This window comes from Cyrtonyx montezumae, unplaced genomic scaffold (assembly GCF_038088225.1).
Source record: "Cyrtonyx montezumae isolate F1298 unplaced genomic scaffold, pur_monq_1.0 scaffold_13, whole genome shotgun sequence".
NCBI lineage: Eukaryota > Metazoa > Chordata > Aves > Galliformes > Odontophoridae > Cyrtonyx > Cyrtonyx montezumae.
Window position 1 is genome coordinate 409,845 of NW_027071859.1, and position 24,344 is coordinate 434,188.

At 47.4% G+C, this 24,344-nt stretch overlaps 1 protein-coding gene across 2 annotated transcripts in view; it reads left to right on the forward strand.

Annotated features, from left to right (window-relative positions):
- The window catches only part of EVA1A (eva-1 homolog A, regulator of programmed cell death), a 196,531-nt gene extending 172,605 nt beyond the window's left edge, over positions 1–23,926 (forward strand). The window contains exons 6-8 of one of the 2 annotated variants that reach the window (XM_065730432.1): positions 11,181–11,345; positions 14,889–15,059; positions 23,315–23,926. In XM_065730432.1, coding sequence (XP_065586504.1) covers positions 11,181–11,345; positions 14,889–15,059; positions 23,315–23,688 — 710 coding nt within the window. In that variant the 3' untranslated portion in view covers positions 23,689–23,926. The remainder of the gene's footprint in view (positions 1–11,180; positions 11,346–14,888; positions 15,060–23,314) is intronic. The other variant, XM_065730433.1, reaches the window with a different exon arrangement.
- The last annotated feature ends 418 nt before the right edge of the window (positions 23,927–24,344 follow it).

The window sequence follows — 24,344 nt, forward strand, 5'->3', positions numbered from 1 at the left end:
GTTATCAGCATTGAGGTAATTAAGGTGGATTACTTCAGATTTGAAGCAATGCGGATGGTTATTGGAACGGCCATTAATAACAGCTCGTTGCTATAAGCCGAGCAGGTGTGAGGTAGACTGTAAACCAAGCAGTTGAATTAATATGGATTCAGTTTATCTTTAGAGGACCTGCCACTTTCATTTGTGAGCCACGCAAGTCTCGCAATGTGTGTCATTACAGAAGAGAGCAGTCTTCATGTTGGTATAAACTGTGGTCATCCCAGCATGGGACAGAAATCCTTTGATGGAGCTGTATGAGCTTTGTTGCTGCTTATAGGATCTCATAAACCATCTCTGTCTCTCAGAAATGTGCTTGTTAAAGGTTTACTTGTTCAAAAGATGTTCACCGGCTCTTTGCGATGAATTAATCCTTTCATCTGATGCTAAGGTATTGGAGTCAGTGGGATGTTCAGCAGAGGGAACAAACACACTGTGTGATGCAGAGCATTATTTTCCACTTGAAGGTGGCAGCAGCATAAATGGAGTGTGTGCCAGATAAAGGCTATGCTTTGAGTTCAAGTTAGTGGCAGAAAAGGAATGTGTTAAAGTCTGACATTTTTTTTAAGGGTCCCCTAAAGGAAACCTAAAAATAGAGGTGATGCATCATGGCATGAGTACACTGGAGGCCTCGTAGTTCCTTTGCTGTGAGTTAGCTATCTGCGTTTCCCAGGGAAAGCAAGGATGCATCTCCATTTACTCTTTTTATTCAATCATTTTGAAAGGTGAAATAGGAGAAATGTAATTAACAGTTCTTGCTACCCAAACGGACCTCAACTGGGCTGTGCTTGTCAAAGATCATGAAAAGGGAAGTGCTGCTGACCTTCCCAGAATGACCATGCTGAGGCTTGGCTAGGATGGCAACGTGATGAAGATTTTCCAGTGACTCAAATATTGCATATAGTCGGGATGTGTCAGACCTGCTAATCTCTTAGAGAGGTCTCAAGGGAGTCCCAGTTAGTCCTGGAATAGTTTCTCCTTTCACTGCTGGGCAGGACTTGATTGAGCTCTCTTAACACTGGAATAAATAATAGAAGCCTTTTCCCCAGTTACGTCCTACACCTATGTGTATATGAGTACATAAAAGCTGCCACAAGCAGCACTATGCATTCCCACAGTTTCTCTCATGCTCACGGATCACACTTTGGTGGAAGTAACTACGGTGAGTTACAACTCCGCAGTAAGCTCCGGTACTGTTTGGTGTTACTCGTTCTGTTAACCATGCACCACGCCGAGTTGTGGTGACGCTTCAGTGCACGGTCCTTACTGCTCCCTCAGGATATGTGTGGATGCAAGAGGATGCGTGCTGTGTGTTTCTACCAGAAAAAAAAATAAAAGAAAACCAACACAGAAAATGTGGAAAGAACTTTTCAGTCTAAAAACCAGATAATGCAATGCTGCTGTGCATTGGGAGTTCTGCTATTTAAATGTACTTGTTTAAAAAGTGGGAGGTTTAATACTCTTGTAATTTAAAAACATCTATAGAGTTTATCCTCAACATTTCCTCTGGGATGAGGAAATCTCATCCCCAGAGAAGGATGTCTTGCAAGTGATGTCTGTACATCCTCTTAGAGGATTTATATTAGAAAACACTTGTGCTGCTTTGCTCACAGATGCTTGGATTTTGGATTTGTGTAGCCTGGCATCTCATAAAAGCCAAGTCAGTACAACAGAAGCTGTGTCAAGCGTAGTATCTCAAGCTATGTCATATTTTGGTTCAGTAAATATTAATTTGCATTCACCTGGATATAACTGAAGGGCATTTAGCACTGTAGACACCTTCTATCATTTATTTTACTTTTACTTCTTATTCACGTTCTCTTAATGAGCTTTCTTTCTGCAAGGTTTCCAGCTTGGGCATCTTGTGAGATCCTGAGAATTGCCACGCTGCTTCATGTGTGTGACAAATTAACCTCCTTTATTGGCAGAGGTTGCCAGCTGCTCTCTGGACATTCTCAGTTCTTGTTATCAAGGCCTTATCTTGTTATCACCACCTTTTTGTGAAAATCTAGCCCCTTGTCTAGTTCCCTGCAGTTGGATTACTGGGAGAAAAGCTGATGAACACATAAAGGACTCTGCATGTATTGCCAGAGAAGTAGCACTTAGTCAATAGAAAATAGACTTTTTTTTTTAGAGGGCATAGCCCTACTGAATCATAGATTCATAGAATGGCTTGGGTTGGATGGGGACCTAAGGATCATGTTCCAACCCCCAGCCACAGGCAGGGCCAGCATCCTCCAGGTCTGGTACTAGAGCAGGCTGCCCAGGGCCCCATCCAACCTGGTCCTGAACACCTGCAGGGATGGAGCATCACAGCCTCTCTGTGCAGCCCGTGCCAGCACCTCACCTCTGTGAAGAGCTTACCCTGACACCCAATCTAAACCATCCCTCCTTGAGCTTAAAACCATTCCCTGTTGTCCTGTCACTGTCTACCCGTGTAAAAAGTTGATTCCTCTCCTGTCTATAATTCCCTTTTAAATACGTACTGCTATAATTACAAGCATTTTTAATTAGATGAGAACAAATGGGAAACGTCTCCTGCCTGTACCTGCTACTGCACTGAGACAAACAAAGTGGGAATTATGTGGGGAAATGTTTTTGTGTTTTTTTTTGCCATTAATTGTTCTTTCCTTTTTGTTTGCTTGTTTGTTTGTTTCAATTTTGTTTTGTTCCTAATTAGTTGTTTTCTAGATCGCTTCTCTGATGCCATACAGGTCAGCAGTGGTCTCTGGGCTCCAGTATGGGAGATACTGCTTCAGATAGAGTCAAAGAATATCTCCCAAATCTCCATCTTGCTCAGTAATATCAGAGGAGGAATTATATTCTGAACTATTGGAATGTAATGGGTTGAGTTGTACCACACAGGTGGTTGGGTCAGATGCTGAAGCATGAGGCTTCTTACCCCCTGTTCAATTTGTAGCTGTGGATGTCTTTACTGGTAACTTTCTTGCAGGGATTCCTATCCTAATTCCCTGCCATCCCTATCCTGTCCCTGGTGAAGGTAGACATGGATTCTGCGAAGCTCTGCTCCTTTACTGCATCACACTCTTCTTATTTTATATTGGATATCCTTGTATCTTTGGTGCCTGGTAACTTGCAGCCCCTTTGCATACATGTTGGCTTCCTGAGCACAAAGATCTCCATCACAAAGAGAGATGGGGGCACACAGTTCTCCACATGAGCAGCACCCAGCTTCTGAGTGAGCCTCCCTTGAGCACACAACGCTTACTTTTGTGTCAGCATTCTCCTGGGAGCCACATATTGTGTCACTTATTTTCCTGCAAAATAGGTAAGCTTCAAAGAAGACTTTCTGCCGAGGTCTATAGCCTAAATAAGTCAAAGACAAAAGTCATTTACAGTAGCAAAGCCTTTCTTGCAGTGTGAAATTGCTGATTATGACTAAAATGATAATCAGTCACCATTGGGTTCCACAGGGCTCTGTTTTAGGGCCAGTTCTCCTTAATGTTTTCATAAGCGGATGCAGGGCTTGAAGGTACACGAAGTAATTTTGTGGTTGACACTAAATCTAGAGGAGCTGTTGACAACCTCAAGGGAACAGAGTCCCTGTAGAGAGACTGCCAAACTGGAGGGTTGAGCAGCCACCAGCTGCACCAAGTTTAATGAGAGCAAGAGCCAAATGTGGGACAGGGCAACCCTGGCTGTATGTGCAGAGTGGACCCTGGAAAGGGATTTGTGGGCACTGGTTGAGGAAAGCTGAATGTCAGTCAGCAGTGTGCCCCGGGGCCAAAAGGACCACGGTGCCCTGGAGGGTGCCAGGCCCTGCACTGCCATGGGTGAGGGAAGGGACCGTCCTGCTGTGCTCTGTGCAGCCTCACCTCGAGCACTGGCTGCACTGCTGGGCACCACAAAGCAGGAGGTGGCCAAGCATAGTGAAATTTGGACAAGGTTCAGTGTTAGTCTCATCCTCCTAAAGTTGTGTTGTCCAGTGAAAATGTAGAACTACTGACTTCAGCACTGAGCAGAGAACTACCAGATGAGTATAACTCTTCATATCTGCAGATATCTTTTACAAGGCTTTCTTCCTTTTGATCAGTTTCTCTCTCCAAACAGAGCTTGCAGGGATCAGTCTGGTGCGTGTGATGCTTTCCACTGTGCCCTTTGGAGACAAAAAGCCACATCAAGCAGGAGATTTGTGATTTGCTGGAAATAGATGCTTCATATTCTGTTATTACATTTAGGATGATGAAAGAACAACAACTAACTTTCACGACTATGAAAGCAGAAGGAAAACTGCCTGTGGATAGGCTGAGCACATGCATAATTGGCTGGAAACTAAGGTGTTTGTAGCTTCAAATCCTGATTTGAAAAGTTCAGGATAGAAAAAAAATATATCTGAGCAAAAGATGTGAAGCGGTTTGTAAGATTTTGACTCAGATACATGCAGGAGAATAAATCCAGAGGTAACATTACGATTCATTAGCTATACCTAATTAGGTTCCTGAATTTAAGTAGACAGAATCTCCCCTGGGGGATTTCAAGGCATCCACCTCTTACTGTTGTGGGTATACAGGGAAGTTAGGAATGTGGGTTGTTTAAGGATGACTTCTTTAGGGCACACGTGTTGAGTGCCCAGCTGAGGTGAACTAGCTCTTTTAATGAGGTTATTGCATTTCTGGAATTGGGAGAAAGTTGGGGAAGGTGTCTCGCAGTCCTGTGCAAAAGGGGAAGGGGGAGGCTGGAGGGAGCAGTGCCTGTTTCTCCCATGGAGATCTGTCAGAGGTGCCCTGTGATGTACCTTCATCTCCTAAAACCCCATGTACCTGCAGGAGAGCGCTGGGAGAAGCAGTGAGGCTGAGTGAATTTTTGTTGTGTGGTCTTTGTTTCTGGACCAGAAATGTTTGACTTCTAAAGCTCCTTCTGATTACAGCTGTGTGAGAACAGGACGAGCATCTCTTCTGTGGAAAGAAAACAAGATATTTGTTTCTATTTATACCCTTATTGCACAACTTTTCTGTAGTTAGCTGCTTCAGTAGATGCAGCAAAGGGAGAAATGCCTGATCTGCCTTGACACAGTGCTCTGGAAGTCGGTCTGGGTTGTGCTAGGCATCCCAGCTTGCACCATTTCTCACCAGCCCGAAAATCACCAGCAAAAGAGCTGAATTTCTGCTCTGGGCAACGTGTGCAGGGAGGGGAAGGGGAGGAGGGCCCCGATGCAGGCTTTGGGCGTAGGTGGCTTTGCTTATGGCAGGGCTGTTTTCCCAGAGAATCTCACTCGACTTCCATGTGGTGCCTGGAAGTGGACTTGGTGTAATTGGCGTGAGTCACTTCCTCTTCATCAGTGGTTTGGAGCTGCCACATGCCTGCAGTAGGCCCAGTAACTCCTCCTTTCTCTTGCATGTTGTGTTCAGTTTCAGGATCACAGACTGTACCAGTGCTCTCTGGGAAAAGCTCCTGTTTTAAAACGAATGAAGCAGAGAGAAAGGTCTTGGCCACATGTGTTTGTTAAGTCTCTGCTCCTTTTTATTGGTTTGAGAGTGAGGATTTGGAGGGGCAGCATGTTGGTCAAATTCCAGCTTTCAGGCTTGGGTTTGGTTGCACGAGATTCCTTCACATCTCCTGCTGTCTCCTGGGATGCTTTATGCTTTCTGTGTAAACTGTACCATACTTTAAATATGATATAGGTTGTCCAGAGGTACAGGATGGCTTTTCAGCTAAGGCATGGAGCTGATGACCCCAGGCTTTTATATGGGAGTGCCCAGTCCAGCGTCATGGTGACACTGAAGAGCTGTGGGGTCTGATGGTCTCTTACCAAATGATTACAGCTATCCTTGGCCAAAAGGCAGCAGCTCCCCTGTCAGATGAATGGGGTGGTATGGCTGACCATGGGCAGGATTTGAAGGCGGGCTTAGGATGCCTGGTGTGACAGAGGAGGCTGTGACAGGAGGAAAACTCTTGACTGTGCCTAAGACATTTGGTATGGGGCTGGAGGCGTAGGCTGTGCCTCTGTGTACTTTTGTTGTTCAAATTAGTTTCTTCACCCCCACGTTTCTATCTACATAATGGTATTGCTGTTGTCACCATATGCAGAGTGTTCTTACATGTGATTTTTCCTTTCACTTCTATTTGGTGGTCTGATGCAGTCACAATCCATTATTTTAATCAATACTGTTGAATGACTGTGTAATGAATTTATGTTTTACAGCACTTAAAACTCTTCCAGTTCTGCAGTCCTAGGGAGCTATGTACCTTATATGTGTGCTAAGAGATGGCTTTCTTTTAATAGTTCAGAAACGTGAATGATTCCATGCCGTACATTTTCAAGTCTCAAACAGCAATGCTTCAGAGCTGCCACCTCTAAAAAAAAAAAAAAGCAGTAGTTGATGTTGAGCGCTTACTCACAGTGGGGTGTTTTCACTATTTTTAATTAAAAACATGTTGAGCATTAACATGTTCCTGGCCCCAACCCGCCGAGATGAAAGGCTTGGTGGTAATTTCGCTTTGCTCAAGCTGCATGCTGCTCCAGTTGTTCATGGCAGGATTTGCTGAAGGTCCTGAAAATCTGCTTTAGTTGTACGGAGCTTACGGGCTGCAAATGCACAAGCAAACATGTAGCAGAGGGCTGGAGGTTGGCAAAAGCCAACTGTATGTTTTTAAGGATGAGCTTTCATTGATCTCTCCTCCAATAGACTGATGTGTGTGTGCAGTGATGATGGAGGCTAGGCAGAAACAGTCCTGGGAGTGGAAGACTAAACATGTTTAGGACTGAGGAAGCATCAGGAAATACCAAATGATGAAATTAGCAGGGCGGGGGTGGTTTGAGTGTGAGGTTGAGCTACTGGGAGACCAAATTTTCCTTTCTTGGGCAGAGATTCCCACTGTGAGACAGGGTAAATTATTCTGATATTTGAACACTCCCTTTCAAAGCTCTGTCCCTGAGCCAGTTTCCCATTTGTAAAATTTGGGGGTTACAGGAGTCAAACATTTTGTTTAGTGGAATCATATATGCACTTAAATTGAAGCACTCGACAGCATTTTGGAATAGAGATCCCTCTGCAAAACAATGTTGTGTGGCAAGTAGCTGAACCTGCAGAACTGGAGTATTTCAAACTAGACAGATAACAGAGCAGACAAGATGCAGCAAATGATCTCAGTGAGCAGAGGCGAGGTGCTGGCTGGCCTCCTCCATCTCTTGGCACAGTAATTTGGAATTTTGCTGCTTGTAGGCACTGTAACTTTTAGTCACCCGTCTGTCTTCTGGCCACACAAGGGAGTGCTTGTGTGAAAATCCCAGCAGGACAGCTCCTGCTACCTGCAAATAAGGATGCTGTTGGCAGCAGCAGCGTGTGCCTCTTCACACTGCTGCCAGTTGCTGGGACTCGAGGCTGATAGGGCTGCCCTGTGGCAGCGAGCACACTGTAGCTTTGATTTTCATTTGCCTCTTCTGATGGTGAGGATGTGTTGTGGGGTTGGTGCCATTAATTCACTGCACATGAATAATGCAGGTCTTGGGCTGGGAAAGGTAATGAATTATTGGTAGCATGGTGCTGATTTGGAGAGACGAGCAGCCTTGCAGTGCGAGAAGTGCGAGCAAGGAGCTGGGTCTGCTCGAGCAGGGAGACTACATAAAGATTTTAAACCCTTCTCAGCTGCTTGGCCCACATTACCTGAGAATTTAATCATTTGATTGATGCAGATCTCAATGCTGACTGCTGCCTGCTGGGAGACCAAAGGTCCCAGAGGTCTGTGAGTGCTGCCTCTCTTTCAGCTCATCCCAACTCATTTCCCTGCTACTTTTTAAGGTGCAGGGTTCCTGACTATCAGACACGTTAGCTTTTTGACTGATGACCCTATTTCTTTCCCTCTTGTCTGTATATATCACTTGTTCTGCTGACTGAATGGTCCTAAGTTCTCTGCTGGATTGCATGGAGCAGACTGAGTGCCAGCCCTTCCCTGCTGGGATTTTGGTGCTTAATACTGAGATGAGAGTAAACTCCAAGCTACTTTTTTTTCTTGCGTGTTTAATCATAAATAACAGTTTTGACACCTTGCTTCAGTTCATGCTATGCTTTGTATCAAGGTACTCCTCTCTGGAGGATTTCAGGGAGGTGTTTCAAAGGAACCTGATGTTTAATCTTTCTTGTGGGGTTGGCTGCTGCACAGAAGCTGGCTGGAAATTTTGCACTTGAAAAGGCCTTTCCATTTTTACTTTCTAAATCAGTCTATCTGAGCTGAGTGTGGGTTTGGCGCTGTGTAAGTGAGAATAAGAACAGACTGGCTATGTGCCATCGCACTATTTGTTCTTCGCAGAGTAGGTCTGTCCTGGAGAAATGTCCTCCAGATGTTTGTGGAGTCCACGAAGAAAAGCGGTCCCTTCAGATGAAAAGGTTGCAGGTTCTTCCTGCTTTTTGCTGAACTGCTTCCAGATTTGTAAAGGAATGTAGTGTTTTTTAAAGGCACTTAGTTGCTGAAATGAAGACGGGAACTGTTAAGAGTTTTAAAGGTACCAAAGCTAATCATGAATGTTAAATGTCTCCTGCTTTCGGGAATCTTTACACAGCCACTTCTGTCTTTGGACAACAAAAGCCTGTTTGGCATTACTCTTTCTGCACCTGACCTCCTTAGCCTTCCCAGAGGACAACAGCACCCTGAGGTGCCTTAGTGATAAACAGTCCTTGTGAATGCTTCCCTCTGATTATTTCTCCTCCATTCTTCCCTGAGATGCTGTTGACCAGTTGCTGTGGTTTAGCAGTGCTTTGTTTTACCCTGACTCCTCTTCTGTTACCACAGAATTTGTAATGGCATTAGCACAGGTGCCAAGGTGGGAGGGAAAGCTCAGTTCCCTAGATGTGCTTATGCAAAGACCTTTTTTCTTCATTTGTTTGAATGTTGAAGGGCGGCATCACCTGTTCAAAGAAAGTTGCAGCTCCACCCAGCCTGTGTTCTGCACCCATGAAAGGTGTTTAAGGCCGTATTGATTTGTGTCCTCTAGATGCCTTTCAGGCCCTCAGCCTGAGATGCAGCAGTATCTGGAGGATACTAAGCCTTGTGCAGTTGACACAGCAGAGGGATGGGGCAGCATCCAGAGGGACCACGACAGGCTGAGCAGAGGGCCCAGGTGAACCTCATGAGTTTCTACTTCTCATGAGTTTATTCTTCTCATGAGTGGAGTCCTCAGTACAGGAGGGACATGGAGCTGTTGGAGTGTGTCCAGAGGGCCACAAAAGTGATCCAAGGGATGGAGCAGCTGTCCTATGAGGACAGGCTGAGAGCTGGGGCTGTGCAGCATGGAGAGGAGAAGGCTGCGAGGTGACCTGAGAGCGGCCTGTCAGTATCCAAAGGGGAGCGACAGGAGGGAAGGGGACACTCTTGAGCAGTGTCTGTGGTGACAGGACAAGGGGAAATGGTTTCAAGCTTAAGGAGGGGAGATTTAGGTTGGACGTAAGGAAAAAGTGAGGGTGGTGAGGCACTGTCACGGGTTGCCCGGTGGTGTGGTGGATGCCCCATGTGTGGTGACTGTCAAGGTGAGGCTGGATCAGGTAACGTGATCTAGCTGTGGTGTCCCTGTGCACTGCAGGGAGTTGGATGAGACGGCCCCTAAAGGTCCTTTCCAACTCTCTGGATTCTGTGATTCTAAATCAAGTTCCCCTTTGCTCTGGGTCTGTTCTGGACTGTGTGATTTGCAAGATGATTGTTCCATCTGCATCCTCCTCAGACTTCCCTTGACACAGGTATCCCCCATTGCTTTTGTTCAGTTCCTAACAGGGGATATGCCTCTTTTGCTGCCTCCCTATCAGGGGACAGTTGCCAATTCAGATTTCACTACAGCTTGCTGTGCCAGGTTTTTGCTATTCAGAAGCAGTAGGTTTTTGTGTCTGTTTCCTGACCTACCGTGACTCTTCTAATAATGTGAGAACTTCAGCACTGCTGCCTTGGCAGCCTGATACAGGAGGTCAGCCTGTAAATATAGTTACAATTCTTTTAGCCTCAGCAAAGACAGCGAGTAAAACACAATGTAAACAAGGCAGTTGGATTGCTTCCCCCACCAGGAATATTTGTACTTATGCAGTGAGATTTACTGGGTGTGATTCAGTCTCACGCTCCAGCTTGGCAGCTGATGAGCTGCAAGGGGCAGTCAGGAATTTCCTTTCTCTTCCAGGGTTGCACGCTTTCCAAATCTTCCTTCAAACTTGTGCCAAGGATCTCAAAGTGCTTTGGTTTTTTAATTACTCTTCATCACGCCTCTGTGAAGAGCAAAGATGAGAGATAGCACAATCTGCCATGGAGCCGTGGGGAAACTGAGGCATGGGAGGAGGCAGCCAGCTTGGGACGATAGCAGCTGTGACCATGGGGCTTGAAGGAGGGAGGGCTGGACACTGCAGCACTCCTCTCCTGGGCTTTCTGTGCCAGTTCTCAGTACTAGTATCCTTAACACGGTGAAGTGCTGGCTGTCTGCAGGAATAAAGTGGTGCTTTGATGTATGTTTTAGAGTACAGTCGCCAAAGGGGAAAACATATTTCTCCCCTGTAAATTGGAATTGCTTTACTTGGTCCTTCAGCACACTGTTCCCCTAATTTCTGGGCTGAACAACCCATATAAGTGCTGTGTTTTTTTCCTCTTTGTATGGAAAGGCGCTTTGCTCTGAAATAGCCTCAGGTGTTGGCTGTGGCTGAGGCACAGAACTGGTTCAGCTCCATAGATGATATGCTGCTCTGTCCCTGCAGGGCAAATCAGTGAATTTACTGTGTGGATTCACCTTCAGTGGGTGTACACTAAAGGAGCTGCACTAGCTTTGATTGCTTTGCTTGGAGGTACAGCTGCAGAGATCTGACCTTACAACATCAAGGAGGGGAAGGTAGTTTTCTTACTAAGGTATACATGGTCCAGAAGGAACGATAATGCACAGGCACAGCTCTGGCAGTCACGTTAACCTCTCTCACCTGTGTATTGCTTACACTGAGGATGAAACAAGGTGCTAGCCAAACCCTCACCTTCTTTCTCAGGATGGTAGGAACAGAGAAGGGGTCCTTCTCAGCACGGCTGAAGCTTGAAGCTTGTTCTGCACGTGATGTAATTGGTATGGGCTGAACCCATAGCGACGTGTGGTAGTTCTCATTCTGGGCAGCTGAAATTCCTCACGCCTGACAATTCCTGACAGTTGTGCTCTTCTTACTCTTCTCTTTCAGTTCCCAAGAAGCTTCTGCATGAAACCCAGCCAAGGCCAATCAATTTCCAAGGATTTCAGAAGCCACAATTCCCACTGCGACCAAGGGTGTTTGATCCCAATGTTATAGGAGACGGCGTGTTCCTTTCCGATGTCCCTCCTCCCAGTGTAGGCCGTGCCCTGCCAGGTATCTGTGACTCTTGTAACAGTGGCTCAAACGCACTGCGGTGCGGTAGCTCCTCCCTTCCCCTCATGGAAACTTACACCTTATCCAGGTTTCTGTTTTGTACCCATCTGTGTCACGGTCAGAGAGGTTCTGAGGCATTAGCACTGACTGAAGTGAGCTATTAAACTCACGTTGAATTTCTTGAAATAGCAGCCATGGCTGAGCGTGTCAAAACTCGTCACAGAAGTGCTTTGAAGCCCCATCTATGTCCCAAATCAAAAGCGGGGCGAGCACAGCAGGAGTTTGCTTTGCTGGGGACATTTTTCAGCAGAGCTTTGAAATGTGATGCTGTTTTCATAAAAATGCAAAGCAAAGAGATGCGAGTGAAGTCAGATCGGTGCTCTCTAGGGGTAGGTGAGTAGAAGAAAGGGATTGATTATGAATAAAGGAGCGCTTCCTGGGTGAGGCAGTGTTTTTGCTTGGTGTTTCCCAACACACCCGAGGCGGTGATGATGTGACTCCTGGAATTCCCTGCCCTGTGCTCCCTGAAATGCAGCGTGGGGGGGGTGGCTGTGCACAGAGCTGCTTTGTCTCTGCGCTCTGGGCAAGGTGAACTCACAACCTGGGTAACCAACGGCACACAGTTCAGTGTCAGCAATAGCAAATCTGTCACTTTGGAGACCATTCTGAGAAAAATAGTCAAGGAAAAGGATTTTGGATTTGCCTGAAATAAATGTCGTGATTGTGGTTATTCTTTTACACAAGAAAGAAATGCAGGGCTTGTTTTCATTCATGTAAACACTTCACGTCTCCAACTGATGCCTTTTTTATTTAGTTTTCTTATTGTTTATTCATTCATTTGTAAAGAAATGCAGTGCCTTTCAAACCAGGATGTCATTGTAAAATTAACTGCTGAAATATTGTCTCAAAAGTCACAGTAGGAAATATTTGGATGTTTCTGTAATCTCCCTTCCTGTTCTAATTTTTACTACACCTGTTTGCTAAAGTCAGCCCGGTATCTGGACTCATTTCTCCTAAGTGAAAGGGCACGTTGTCTGCTAGCTGAAATGCTTTTGCTCAGATTTGGTGTAAAGTCACAGGGAAAACAGACTGAGTGAGTCAGAACAGCTAAGAAAGGGTGGACGTGGTGAAGAGGTGACCTGCAGCAGGAGGTGGGCTGCTAAGGCAGTGAGGTCTTCAAAACCAGCACGAGGAAAGGGGCTGTCTTGTAATGCAACCCTGGAACAAAAGGCAGAGGATAGTTCAAATCTCAGTCCTGGTGAGATCGCAGAATGGCCTGGGTTAAAAAGGACCTTAGAGATCATTAGTTTCACCCGCCTGCCATGTGCCGGGCCACCGACCACCGGAGCAGGCTGCCCAGAGCACGTCCAGCCTGGCCTTGAGTGCCTCCAGGGATGGGGCATCCACAGCCTCCCTGGGCAACCCGTAGCAGTGCAGATGCTGTGGGTGCATTGGCAGTGAGGGGCCATTGGCATGCTGTCATTAATCCAGAGCTGGACAAGTGAGAGAGCGTGATACAGAGGACCCAGGTTCAGATCACAGAAACCTCTGAAAGCCACCTTAACCCCGTGTTCCCCTTTAGGATGAGAAATAGGTTTATACGATTATACAGTGGCAATGCTCTTCCTTTTCATTAGTTGTGAAGAGATTTTAAAGTAACTAGTTTAGAACCAGGCCCCTGTATGCAGGCACCCAGGGCCAGGACTCTGTTGGTTTCACACAGATGTGTCATTGGTAGTGGCAGAAGCCATTCTAAAAGAGTGGGAATTTTCCAGCATCCCTTCTCATAGCCCCCATCTGTGAGGATGTCTGCTGACCCTGAGGTGTCAGAGATGTCCACGTGAGCAAATACACCAAGCTTTTAAGTACCTGCTATGTGGGGAGAACAACCACTCCATTAAGGTCTGTCAGCTGACAGCAGGATTCACTTGCCACAGTTTAGATATGTAGTGCTATGTGAGATGCTTTGAAGTACCCAGGACATCTCTGGGGGGACAGTGGTTCAGACTGAAGAAATTCACTCTGCTTTCTGTGGATTTCTTTGTGGGAGTGGTGGTGTGGTAAAGAAAAGCCACGTACAGGCATGGATTTACTGGGCAAGGAGAATACAAAGAAAGATTAGAGGACGTGTTAGTATTTCTGGTGCTTACATTTGAATAAAAACATTTTCCAAAGACTTGCTGTTAATTTCCTGCTGGCTGTGCCTTTGCCCCTCTGTGCCCTGGGGACTCTGCTGTACATTGTGGCAGCAATCTCTATTGTCCCAAAACAAGAGCTTCTTTTTTGCATCTACCACCCAGAAACCCATGTTGGAAAACCTTTCTCTGGGGCCAGTCGCTGACACTTTGGTGTCAAGTGTGAATTTCCCAAGGCCATGCAGCCTTTCAGTGGCAGAGATACAGCTGCACCCACATTCCTTCCAGCAGCACCTGGACATCCATCTCCTCTGCTTCTCCTCCGAGGCAGATCAGGGCTTGGCACTGCTGCACACACTTAGTGCACTCAGCCCCTCTGTCCTGTATTACCTGTTCTCTTCACCTTCCCAGCACGCCAGCAGGAGGTTGAAAGCCTTGTTGCACTTTGCTGGGTCAGCAGGGAGTGGACACAGAGCACGGATCATCTCTCGTTGTGTCCTTTGTTGGCAGGGCACTGGTGGGATTGTAGGAGACGGACCTGGTGGTTTCCTGAATTTAATACGTGCAGATAAATGGAAGCCAGGTGCAAGTCTGTGATTTTATGGTGTGCTGCTTGGAAGCAGACACCCAGGAAAAGGAGCCTGGAAGGCTGTAACAGCGATGCTTAAACAACCACGTGGGTGATGGAGCTGGATCCTGTGCACCAGTTTTTTTTCTGTGTTTAAAACAATTAGTGTTTTGTGAGCAGTGAGTGTCTGCCAGCAAATCAAGGTGCAAGAAGTACTCGGCAGTGAGCTGATAAGGTCTGAAAGGTCTCTTTGAGCCTCCTGCAAATAGCTGCCTCCTCAGCTCTGGTCTTCTACAAATAAAATCAAATCATTAACTCCTGCTCGCTCACCTCTCCAGAGGGGAAGTGATGTCTGCTTGAAATAGAATGTGAGTGAGCTTTTGGAGGAACTCATAAACTCAGATTCACCCTGGGAAGAAAGCATTGTCTGTGTGCCAGGTGTGAATGATCACTGCAGCGTGACCCCAGCAGAGGGCTGCCAGCTCTGCCTGTGTTTTCCGTGCCCATGTGCTGACTTATAACGAGCTCTGCTGATAAAGGCTCCTTTGATTTACCTAAGATAAAAGAAACCTGATTATATATTTGCTGTAACGAGGGTGGGTGTGTCTGAGTGGTGACATGAAAGAGCAGCAGGCAGCGGGGAGAAGATGCTGTTTGGATGCAGACAGGGCATGGGCTCCGCTGGAGTTCACTGCACAGGTTTTGTTGCCCCAGAAAGAAGAACCAGTCTGGGTGGTGTGCTGCTGGGCAGCTCCCGAGCTCTGAGCACAGATGGGGATAGCTGGGGCAGGACAGGGCTGGTGCACGTGCCCGGTTCCTCACTCCCTTTCTGTTTCAAAGCAGAGAAGAAGAAAGGGAGGTCGGCCGCCTTCTCCCCTCTGGACAGCACCCCCGTCCTGCTTCCTGTGGATGAGACACAGCCGCCGGCGTTCAGCAGCATGGAGCCCGTGGGTGTCAGCACAGAAATGGCACTGCTCAGCAACATCCTAGCAGCGTACGCCTTCATCACAGGTAGGGCTGATGGCTGCTGCCCCTCCGTGCTCCCACGGGCTCTCTGCCACGACATCTCAGCCACGTAGGGCTGAATCCATTTCTTTGAACTGTTGGTATTTTTCATTTGTCTCTCGGAAAATTCTGCCCGGAAAGGCCTGAGCATGGCAGCTGTAGCAGACAGCATGCAACAGGTTTTATTGTGCTCTGCTTTCCCCTGGGTTTGCTCTCATCTGGAGTTAAATGCGGTGTGGTCTTAAATGTGGTATTATTTCTATTGCTGTGTTTTTCCTGAAGATCAAAGCCTGGCATGTAAGGAAGGCGAGCTTGTTGTCCCGTAATTTGGAAAATAAGCAGCACTCAGATCATTACCCTGCTTGAGAGGACTTGGCTTATCTTCAGTAGGAATGTGAAGATGAAGTAGCTTCAGAGTCTGCTTAATTGTATATTTAAGTGTAGTTTAGAACAAAATTTCCTTGGATCATAGTAGTTTATCCTTCACCCACACGTACCTTTCAAGTAGCAGAGGAATAGTCTTTCTTTTATGATCTGCATTATGAAGTTACTCCTGAAATAGAGACCATGTGCTCTGTTCAATGCTTGGGGTCAATGCCACTGATAGTAAGAAGTCCAGTAGAGGCAGGCAACAAAGTGCAAATATTTTTCTATCTTGTGAGGAGCCTTGGCAAAAGTAGGAACTGACTACAGGGCTGGAAGAGCCGACCCCCAGAGAGCATCCGATGCAATAGCTCAGCGTGTTTTAGGACAGTCTCTGCTGCTTTCTGCAGAATGAGGCCCTGTGTTCTTACAGCCTGCTGTGACATAATGTGCCATTTAAAGTCAGTTTTTCTTATGATACTGCAGAATGTTTCCCATTTTGATGAAGTGTTTGCATGCACCTTGCTGGTAATACTGCTCTTTTACAACATGCAATTAACAATCTGTACTGTAGCCAGTCTGCTCACACCACCCTGATGCAGTTATGCTGCATTCTGTGTAACTAAAACTGTACTCATGAGCAGTAGTTATTCCCATCTTTGTGACATTCAGCCTTGCTGATTCAACACATGCTGATGCATTTTTGGTGCCCTGCTCTTGCTGAGATGCCACCATGCTGCTACAAATATTTGGATTTGAAGTAACTACTCTGGGCTTCTCATTTTGGAGTCACTGAGTAGCTTAATAACAGTTTTTCTGCACGTTTAGTGAAGGATCCTTCTAAAAGGACCATGAAAATGGAATGAAAAGTTCTGCTTTCTACACACTGAGTGGTGTCACTGGGGTTGGCTGTTGGTGACACTTTGCAGAAGCCAGCAGCTTAAATGCAAGTAGTGATGTTCTTCACAAAAGGTGACCAAGTGGGATATATTTTTGTTGTGTGGACTTCCTAAGGAAAGACTAGGAAAAGCAAACGTTAACTGTATCTTCTGTCTGTCATACTTCTCCCCTCTCTTACCTACATCTACTTTTGACGTGGAAAAAAAGGCCTCTATTCTCATCACTAATATAAAATAAAATGCTGTTAACATGATTTTCCCCATCTGCATAGGAACAGGTAGGAGAAAGTTTTAGGATTTGTAGTAGGTGGCAGTTGTACTACGGTTCAGGGCTGCTGACTATGCCCCGTGGACTTTGCTTCTATTTACCATAGCACAACTCTTTGACCTTGCAATCATTTTATGGTGCACAAGGCCTCAATTCTTCCCCTTGCCAAGATGTCAATTTTGGCAAGAGCATTTTCACAGAATTGCAGGAGTTGGACCTCAAGGGATTGCCAAGTCCAACCACTCTGCTAAATCAGGTTCCCTACAATGGGTCTCACAGGTAGCTGACCCAGCAGGTCTTGAGTATCTCCAGAGAAGAAAACTCCACAACCTCTCTGGGCAACCTATTCCAGTGCTTCCTCGCCCTTACTGTGAAGGAGTTCTTCCACATGTTTGTGTGAAACTTCCTATGTTCAAGTTCTAGGCCATTGCTCCTTGTCCTGTTGCTGTGTAGCACCAAGAAGAGCCTGGCTTCATCCATTTGTTGCCCACCTCCCTTCAGATGTTAATGAACAGTTATCAGATCCCCTCAGTCTTCTTTTCCACAGGCTGGCCAGACCCATGTTACTCAGCCTTTTGTGATAGTGGAGATGCTCCATGCCCTTCATCATCTTTGTGGCCCTCCACTGGATTCCTTCCAGCAGATCCCTGTCTTTTTTAAACTGCAGGGCCCAGAACTGGACACAGTATTGTAAATATGGCCTCACCAGGGCAAAGTGGAGGGGGAAGATCACCTCCCTTGATCTGTTGGCCATACTCTTTTTGATGCACCTCATGATACCATTGGCCTTCTTGGGCACGCTGTTGGCTCCTGGCCAACCTGCTGTCCACCAGGACACCCAGGTCTTTCTCTGCACAGAGAGCTCCACTCCAGCAGCTCATCCCCCAACCTGTACTGATGCATGCAGTTATTCCTCCCCATGTGCAAGGCTCTACACTTGCTCTTGTTAAACCTCCTCTGGTTCCTCCTTGTCCAACTCTCAGCCCGTCCAGGTCTTGTTGAACAGCAGCACAGCCTACTGGTGTGTCAGCCACTCCTCCCAGCTTTGTATCATCGGTGTACTTGCTGATTGTGGACTCTACTCCTTCATCCAGGTTTTTGATGAAGATGTTGAGTAGGTATGGACCCAGCACCGACCCCTGGGGAGCACTGCTAATTACAGCCTGCAGCTGGACTCAGCAGCGCTGGTGACCACCCCCTGAGCTCTCTGAGTCAGCCAGTTCTCAGCCCACCTCACCACCCACTCATCCGTCCTGTACTTTCTAAGTTTCATAGTGAGGATGTTGTGGGAGATGATATCAGATGCCTTGCTGAAATCAAGTTACACAACACTCACTGCTCTCCCCACATCTACTCCACCAGTGATGACATCACAGAAGGCTACCAGGTTGGTCAAGCACGATTTCCCCTTGGTGAATCCACGTTGACTACTCCTGATATCCTTCTTCTCTTCCAATTGCTCAGAGGAGGTATCCAGAACAAGTTGTTCCATCACCTTTCCAAGGATGGAGGTGAGGCTGACTGACATGTAGTTTCCTGCATCCTCCTTTTTGCCCTTTTTGAAATGACACTGGTTATCCTCCAGTCTTCAGGCACCTCTTCCATTCTCCAGTACCTTTCAAAGATGATAAAGAGAGGTTCAGCAGTCAGCTCTGCCAGCTCCTCAGCACACATGTGTACACCCCATTGTGGCTGATGACTTCATGTGCATTGATTTTGGCTAGGCACTCTATGACCAAATCCTCCTCAACTGATGGGAAGTCTTCCTTTCCCCTGATTCTTTCTCACCTCCAGGGTCTGGGATTCCTGAGGGTTAGTCTTAGCACTGAAGACTGAAGCAAAGAAGGCATTCAGAGCTCCACCTTCTCAATGTGCTCCGTTACCAAGACACTCACTTTGTTTAGTAGAGGACACACATTTTCCCCAGTCTTCCTTCTACTGTTGACACACTTAAAAAACAAAAACAAAAAACAAAAAAACCTTTCTAGTTATCCTTTACCTCCTTTGCAAGATATAATTCCACGAGGGCCTTAGCCTTCTTTGTTGCATCCCTAAAAACGACAGCCTTTACTGTCTTGTTAACATGGGACTTACTTGCTTACCCTCTCACAGAGTGGTCTCCTTGTGTCATGTTCAGATTCACTACCTGTCCGATGAGTGGTAAAACTCAGACTGCACTGCTTTGTGTTCCCCAGTGATGAGTTCGAGAGCTTCTTGCTCATGTTCTCCAGTGCACTTAACCATGACTGTTAGGTGAATTTTAATCTCAGTGGTATGTAGGCTCAGTTTGCTATTTATCACAAAAAGAATTGGTGACTGTCCCATGGATTGAAACTGCAGATGCGACAATCTCTTTATTTGCTGTTTGTAATGTAGGCATTTGCTCTTAGCAAGGAGGATGGATTTGGTGTGGTATATTTTGCTATATGTTAATATGGGGAGGAGGCTTTATGTTATGTGTTCAAAGACACGATGTGTCACAGGACACAAATACAATTGGCATAAAACTAAGGCACTGCAAAGCTACCTCTCTTCTTGTTGCAGACGTTGAGCAGCAGAACACTTGGAAATGTTTGTGCTTGCCCAAGTTTGCAGCCTTGAAGGGGGCAGCAATGCTTCTGTCACAGCAGCTGCTGATGCCCATAGAGGAGTTGCTGTAGTTGCATAGGAGAGGCAGGGGCCTGGGTGGCCAGGGAGATTTTATTTCGTACATCTTCCACCACTCCTGACCACAGCCTCTGCACCACAGGGAAACATAATGCAGGAAGTGCTCTGCTTCATGACACTGAAATATCCCTCGGGTGCACTCTGCAAACTGAAACTGCTATTCAGGACTTGCCTGTGCTGGTGAGTTGGCTCTCAAGTGGACTTTGTAAAAGCAAATTGTCAATAGACAGGGGAGATGCGTGTACTTTTTATTGTTGTTGTTGTGGGTCTGAGAATATATACCTCTGTCCCAGCACCAGGAAAAGTTACTTAGGGGCACTGGGTGTTGTGTGGATCAGGAAGGAGAAGTCTTCCACTCTGCTGCTTTTTCTGCCTCCTGGCAGCGCAGTGTTTCTTGGCCTGAGGAGAATGCTAGAATCCATGCCACACTGCTTGCTTCCTCTGCACGAAATGACAGGTTTGGCTGGGAAGCTGCAGGTGAAGAGCTGCAGGCTCTGTTATTTGCACAGTTGGCACATGCAGAGTATTACAGTACACAGAGAGGATGAGTACCAGTATTAGTGAAAGCCTCTGGGCTCACTTCTAGCATCTTTTTGGTTGCAGTTGCCATGTTCCTGTTGACAACCAAGGGGTGAAAAAATCACAGCAAAGTGGGAAGCAAAGCCTCTCTGTGGGAGAGTTGGTTTCCACTGTCAGATCTGTTTGCAGCCATCACCATGGTTAGCAGTATCACGGCCAGCTAAGTGTTACCCAGCTTCCAGAGCCTTGAAAACCTTTCTTCAGAAATGGAGGGAGAGTCAGCAGTGCTTGTGAGAGGTGAATTTATCATCTGATCACACAGATGAGTCTTATTCAGAGTGTGGTCCTGCGAAGGGCTGAGGGATGCCCTTAATTCGAAAGCCAGCTTTTGTTACTGTTAGGATTATATTTCAATGCAATCCCTGTCTGTAAATCTCAGTCGTGCTCTGTGTCACAGACCTGATCCAAAACCTGTCTGAGTATTTGGGAAGACTTCACTACTCTCAGTGGCAGCTGGAACTGCCTCTGCAGTCACAGCCTACCAGCAAGACCAGAACTACCCTTCTGTTTATATAAATATTACATGTCCGAATTGCACCCGAGCACTTCCAGTGCCTTCCTTTGGATGGAGGACTTACTGTAGTTTTGTATTCAGGCTAAAGTAGTTAGAGGGAAACCTCCACAAATCCCTGTTTTATTCTTCCCTAAGCCCTAAACCATTGCTGCCAAGTTATTAACAAGGAGCTTCCTAAAAACAACCTGGGGGAGACCATTCCAACTGCTTGGCCTGAGCTTTCTTAATAAGGGGCTCCCGGGGAGCTTCCTCTGCTTGGCCAGGGGATTTGGGCGGCTGTGGGGCTGACTGTAAGTTCCCAAGAAGATAGGACTCCTCCTGTTCGTGTCTGTCCTTAACTCTGAGCCTTCTGCTGAGATTTCCCTCCCTCCCCACTGAGGTTTCTGAGTGCACGAAGCCGGCAGCGCTAATGCCTAGATTGCATTTTATTTATTGAAACGATTTGTTATAATAGCAGTAACAGCCTTGGCCTGTGGCATTTCCTGGGGAATTAATGGCAGTCTGGGCTGATGCTCCCAGCAGATTGTTAGCCCTCAGGAAACAGGCTCCATAATCGCTGCTGGTTTGGTTGGGAAAACAAAAAATGTGTTTCTAATTTCTGGTCAGTTTGAGTGGATAGAAAATGGTGGGTTGGTATAGAGAGTTTACAAAGAATGTATATCTTTTGTCTGCAGTGATTAAATTCAGGCTTGAAACAGTGACATTTTCATCAATGCATTCAGTTCAGAATGAGAAATACCACAGAGAGGGAAGGCAACCCCATCTGAAGAGACTGACAGCAGCTGGGTCCTCCAGGAGTGCAGGAGAAAAGCGGCCTTGAGCTGTCATCCAGTGCAGTGCAAGAAAAACCTCCACTGGTCAAAATCTGTGTGCTAAGTGGGGTAGTGGGGTATGCATACACATGAATACATATAAAATATTGTTAACTCCTGCTACTGATATCCATACGCTTCTAAAGAGGTTGAGGTGTGTCACTGTGGGCATGATGAGTGTGAGCCTCCGCTGAGCTTTGGGAGCTTCTGAGCATCCGTTTTCTGGATGATGCCCCTTTTTGTCCTTAGCAAGGAGGATGTGCCAAGGGGGAGGCTCACTAATCAGCCCCCCCAGATCTGCAGTACTGCTGACTTGGCTGCTTCAGCTGGGAGAGAAGCAGAGCTCCTGTTTTTTAGCTTACGTTGCTCTTTCTGCTGTGGAAAGAGAGATGTTGCTGTGCAAGTGGATTGTACTCATGATCAATGCCAAGGCTGCATTTGAGTGGAGGGTTACAGCTCGTGAGGAAGTCCAGACAACATCCCAGATGTTGACAGAGTGGTTGGAGGAGCTCACAGATGCCAGCGTAGCCCAAAGATTCGATCACAACCCTCGCGCTGCATGGAGGGCTGTACACAAAAGGATGAGCAGGGATGAAAAATGGTTGCTTAAGTAGCAATGGAGACTCTGCTTGCACATGAGCAGTATACAGTAGCGTGGAAAAAGGAGTAGGGAGGAGAAATGAGAAGCAGGACATGGATACAAATGGAAGAAGAGAAACCACGTTTCTGTCTCAGGCTCAACCTAGTGGGTTTTTTTTATGAGTTGCTTTAAAAAGAATTAACAGTGGAACTAATGCAACCAAATCAAGCCCATGTGTGTGCAGGAATGTGGTGCTCAGGACAGTGTGCCAGGCATCCTGTCAGCCAGAGCAGGGCAGGCTGGACTTATGCCTCTTTTGTGCCTTCCCCATTAACCACTCTAGCAAGTCTCATGTTTTGTTAGCCATACTTCAGACTGCCATGACCTCTTCCTTGGCTTCTCACTGAGATGCATTTGGTAGGAGAGAAGTGCAGAACACCGACACTTCTTGTTTATGTAACTGTTCCAAGAGCATTGTGGAGCACTGAACGTGCATGCCTTGAGCCATGCACAGGTTGGTGTCTGGGTTCTGGCCACAGAATCAGAGACTGCTTGAGGTTGCTTGGGGCCTCTGGACATCAGCTAGTCCAGCTCCCTGCTCATGCTGCTTTCCAGTTCTTCTTTTAAGGAAATCGCTTGGAGAGTGATGTAAAAGCATAACATAGGGGGGGTTAAGGTAGAGTTGAGTCCTTTAATTTTTCAACTTCATTCTTTCAGCTGATGGGGGCTAGTACAGCTTCACCACTGAGCTCAGGGGATTTGGGCTCCTCTGGGGAGCTGACTCCACCCCTGAACTCAGGACTTCCAGCAGACACAGCAGAACAGAGCTGCCTTGGCATTTCTGCTTGGTTCATCTTCACCCATCCGGGGTGCTTGCAAACATGAAATAAGGTGATTTAGCCCAGGGCAACTGCAGTAGCAGCATTTATTGCAATTACACTTCTTAGCAATCTCATGAACCAAAAGAACCCACCCCGTGCTAAATAAACAAGACCTCCTGGTTCAAAAGGTACTGCGGATCCTTTGGAGCCGTCTTGTATCAGAGATGCAGCTCTGCAGGACGCATCCTGCCAGCTCTCCAGCCCAGCACTGCTCGTGTAGCACAGGTATTCGTTTTGGTGGTCTGTGCAGGAAGCCAGGGCACTCGCCTTAGATAAGCAGAAGAAACGTATGAATAAATAATGTGCATTTTTCCATACTGCAAGGCTTGCTGTTTCAGCTGAGCTACGGCACAGAGAGAGTGTAAAGCTTGATAATAAACTGTTCTCTGTACAGTGGTAATGGATGTGACAGAAAGATGCGCTCAGTTGCTCCTGGTTGCGCTGTGCTTTGGTCTCAACCCCACTCCTGTAGCAACTGGAATTGGCATTTAATTTGTTGAATCCTCTGGGTCGCTCCTTCCAGAGAGCTCCAAGACACCTGCAGCTAGTCATGTTCTGCGCGGGGCCCTGCTGCCCTGGGGGAGGAGGGCTGGGAAGCCAAAGGGACCATGAGAAGCGGTGCCCCTCTGGAGACCACTGCTGGTGTTTGTTTGCACAGAGAAGGAACTTCTCAGGCGCTGTTTGCTTTCCCCTTCCAGAAAACCCCGAGCGGGCCGCCCTGTATTTCGTCTCCGGCGTGTGCCTCGGCCTGGTGCTGACCCTGCTGGCCCTGGTGCTGAGGGTGTCCTGCCGCACTGACTGCAAACGTTCCTCCGCCAAAAAACCTCCGCGGGAGCGGGAGAGCGACAGCGACAGCAGCGACAGCGACGACGACGACTCCGACGCGGCCTCGGATCTGTCGGCCCGCAGGCACCGCAGGTTCGAGAGGACTTTGAACATGAACGTGTTCACCTCGGCCGAGGAGCTGGAGCGGGCGCAGCGGCTGGAGGAGCGCGAGCGCATCATCCGCGAGATCTGGATGAACGGCCAGCCCGACATCCCGGGCACCAGGAGCCTCAACCGCTACTACTGAGTGCTGGGAACCCGGCCACCCCAGCGCCCGCGGCTGCTCCGGCCGTGCCTGGCACAGGACGGGGTGCTGAGGAGTGCCGTGTGGGCGCCCCCTCTTCTCTCCCAGGAGCGCTACCCGGAGCTGTGTGATGGACAGCAATAACGCTTTCGCTGTCTCCTTTTCCCTGACGTGTGACTGTCGCCCCTCTCCGTAGACGCTTTCTGGTACATCGGGGCTGGCTGCCGTCTCCACGGCCGGCACTGAGCTGACCATCGGAGTGCTCCCGTGTGGGGCAAGGAGCCTGGCACACCGTGGTACGAGTGCTCCCCGCTTGGCTGGGGACAGAAGCCATCCAGGTTATGGTTTGCATTTGTTGGGCTTTTCCCTTTCCTGTGGACTTTGGGAGAACTGTGAGCAAAGCTGCAAGTCTGGGAAGGTGACTGGGGAGGGAAGGGGCACATCCTGACTGATTATCTCGTGACTTCAGAAGCCGTGAGTTGAACCCAATTAAAACCCAATGGCAAATCCGACTTGTTAAGAACTGTGGGGTGGGCGGTGGGGGGAGTGCTCTTCCATCATGGAATCATCTCGGTGCTTGGATGTTTGCCGTAGTGTGTTCAGTTATTTATGGCTGTCTTTTCATATTCCTTTTCAGTGGGAACAGTTCTTTTAAACCA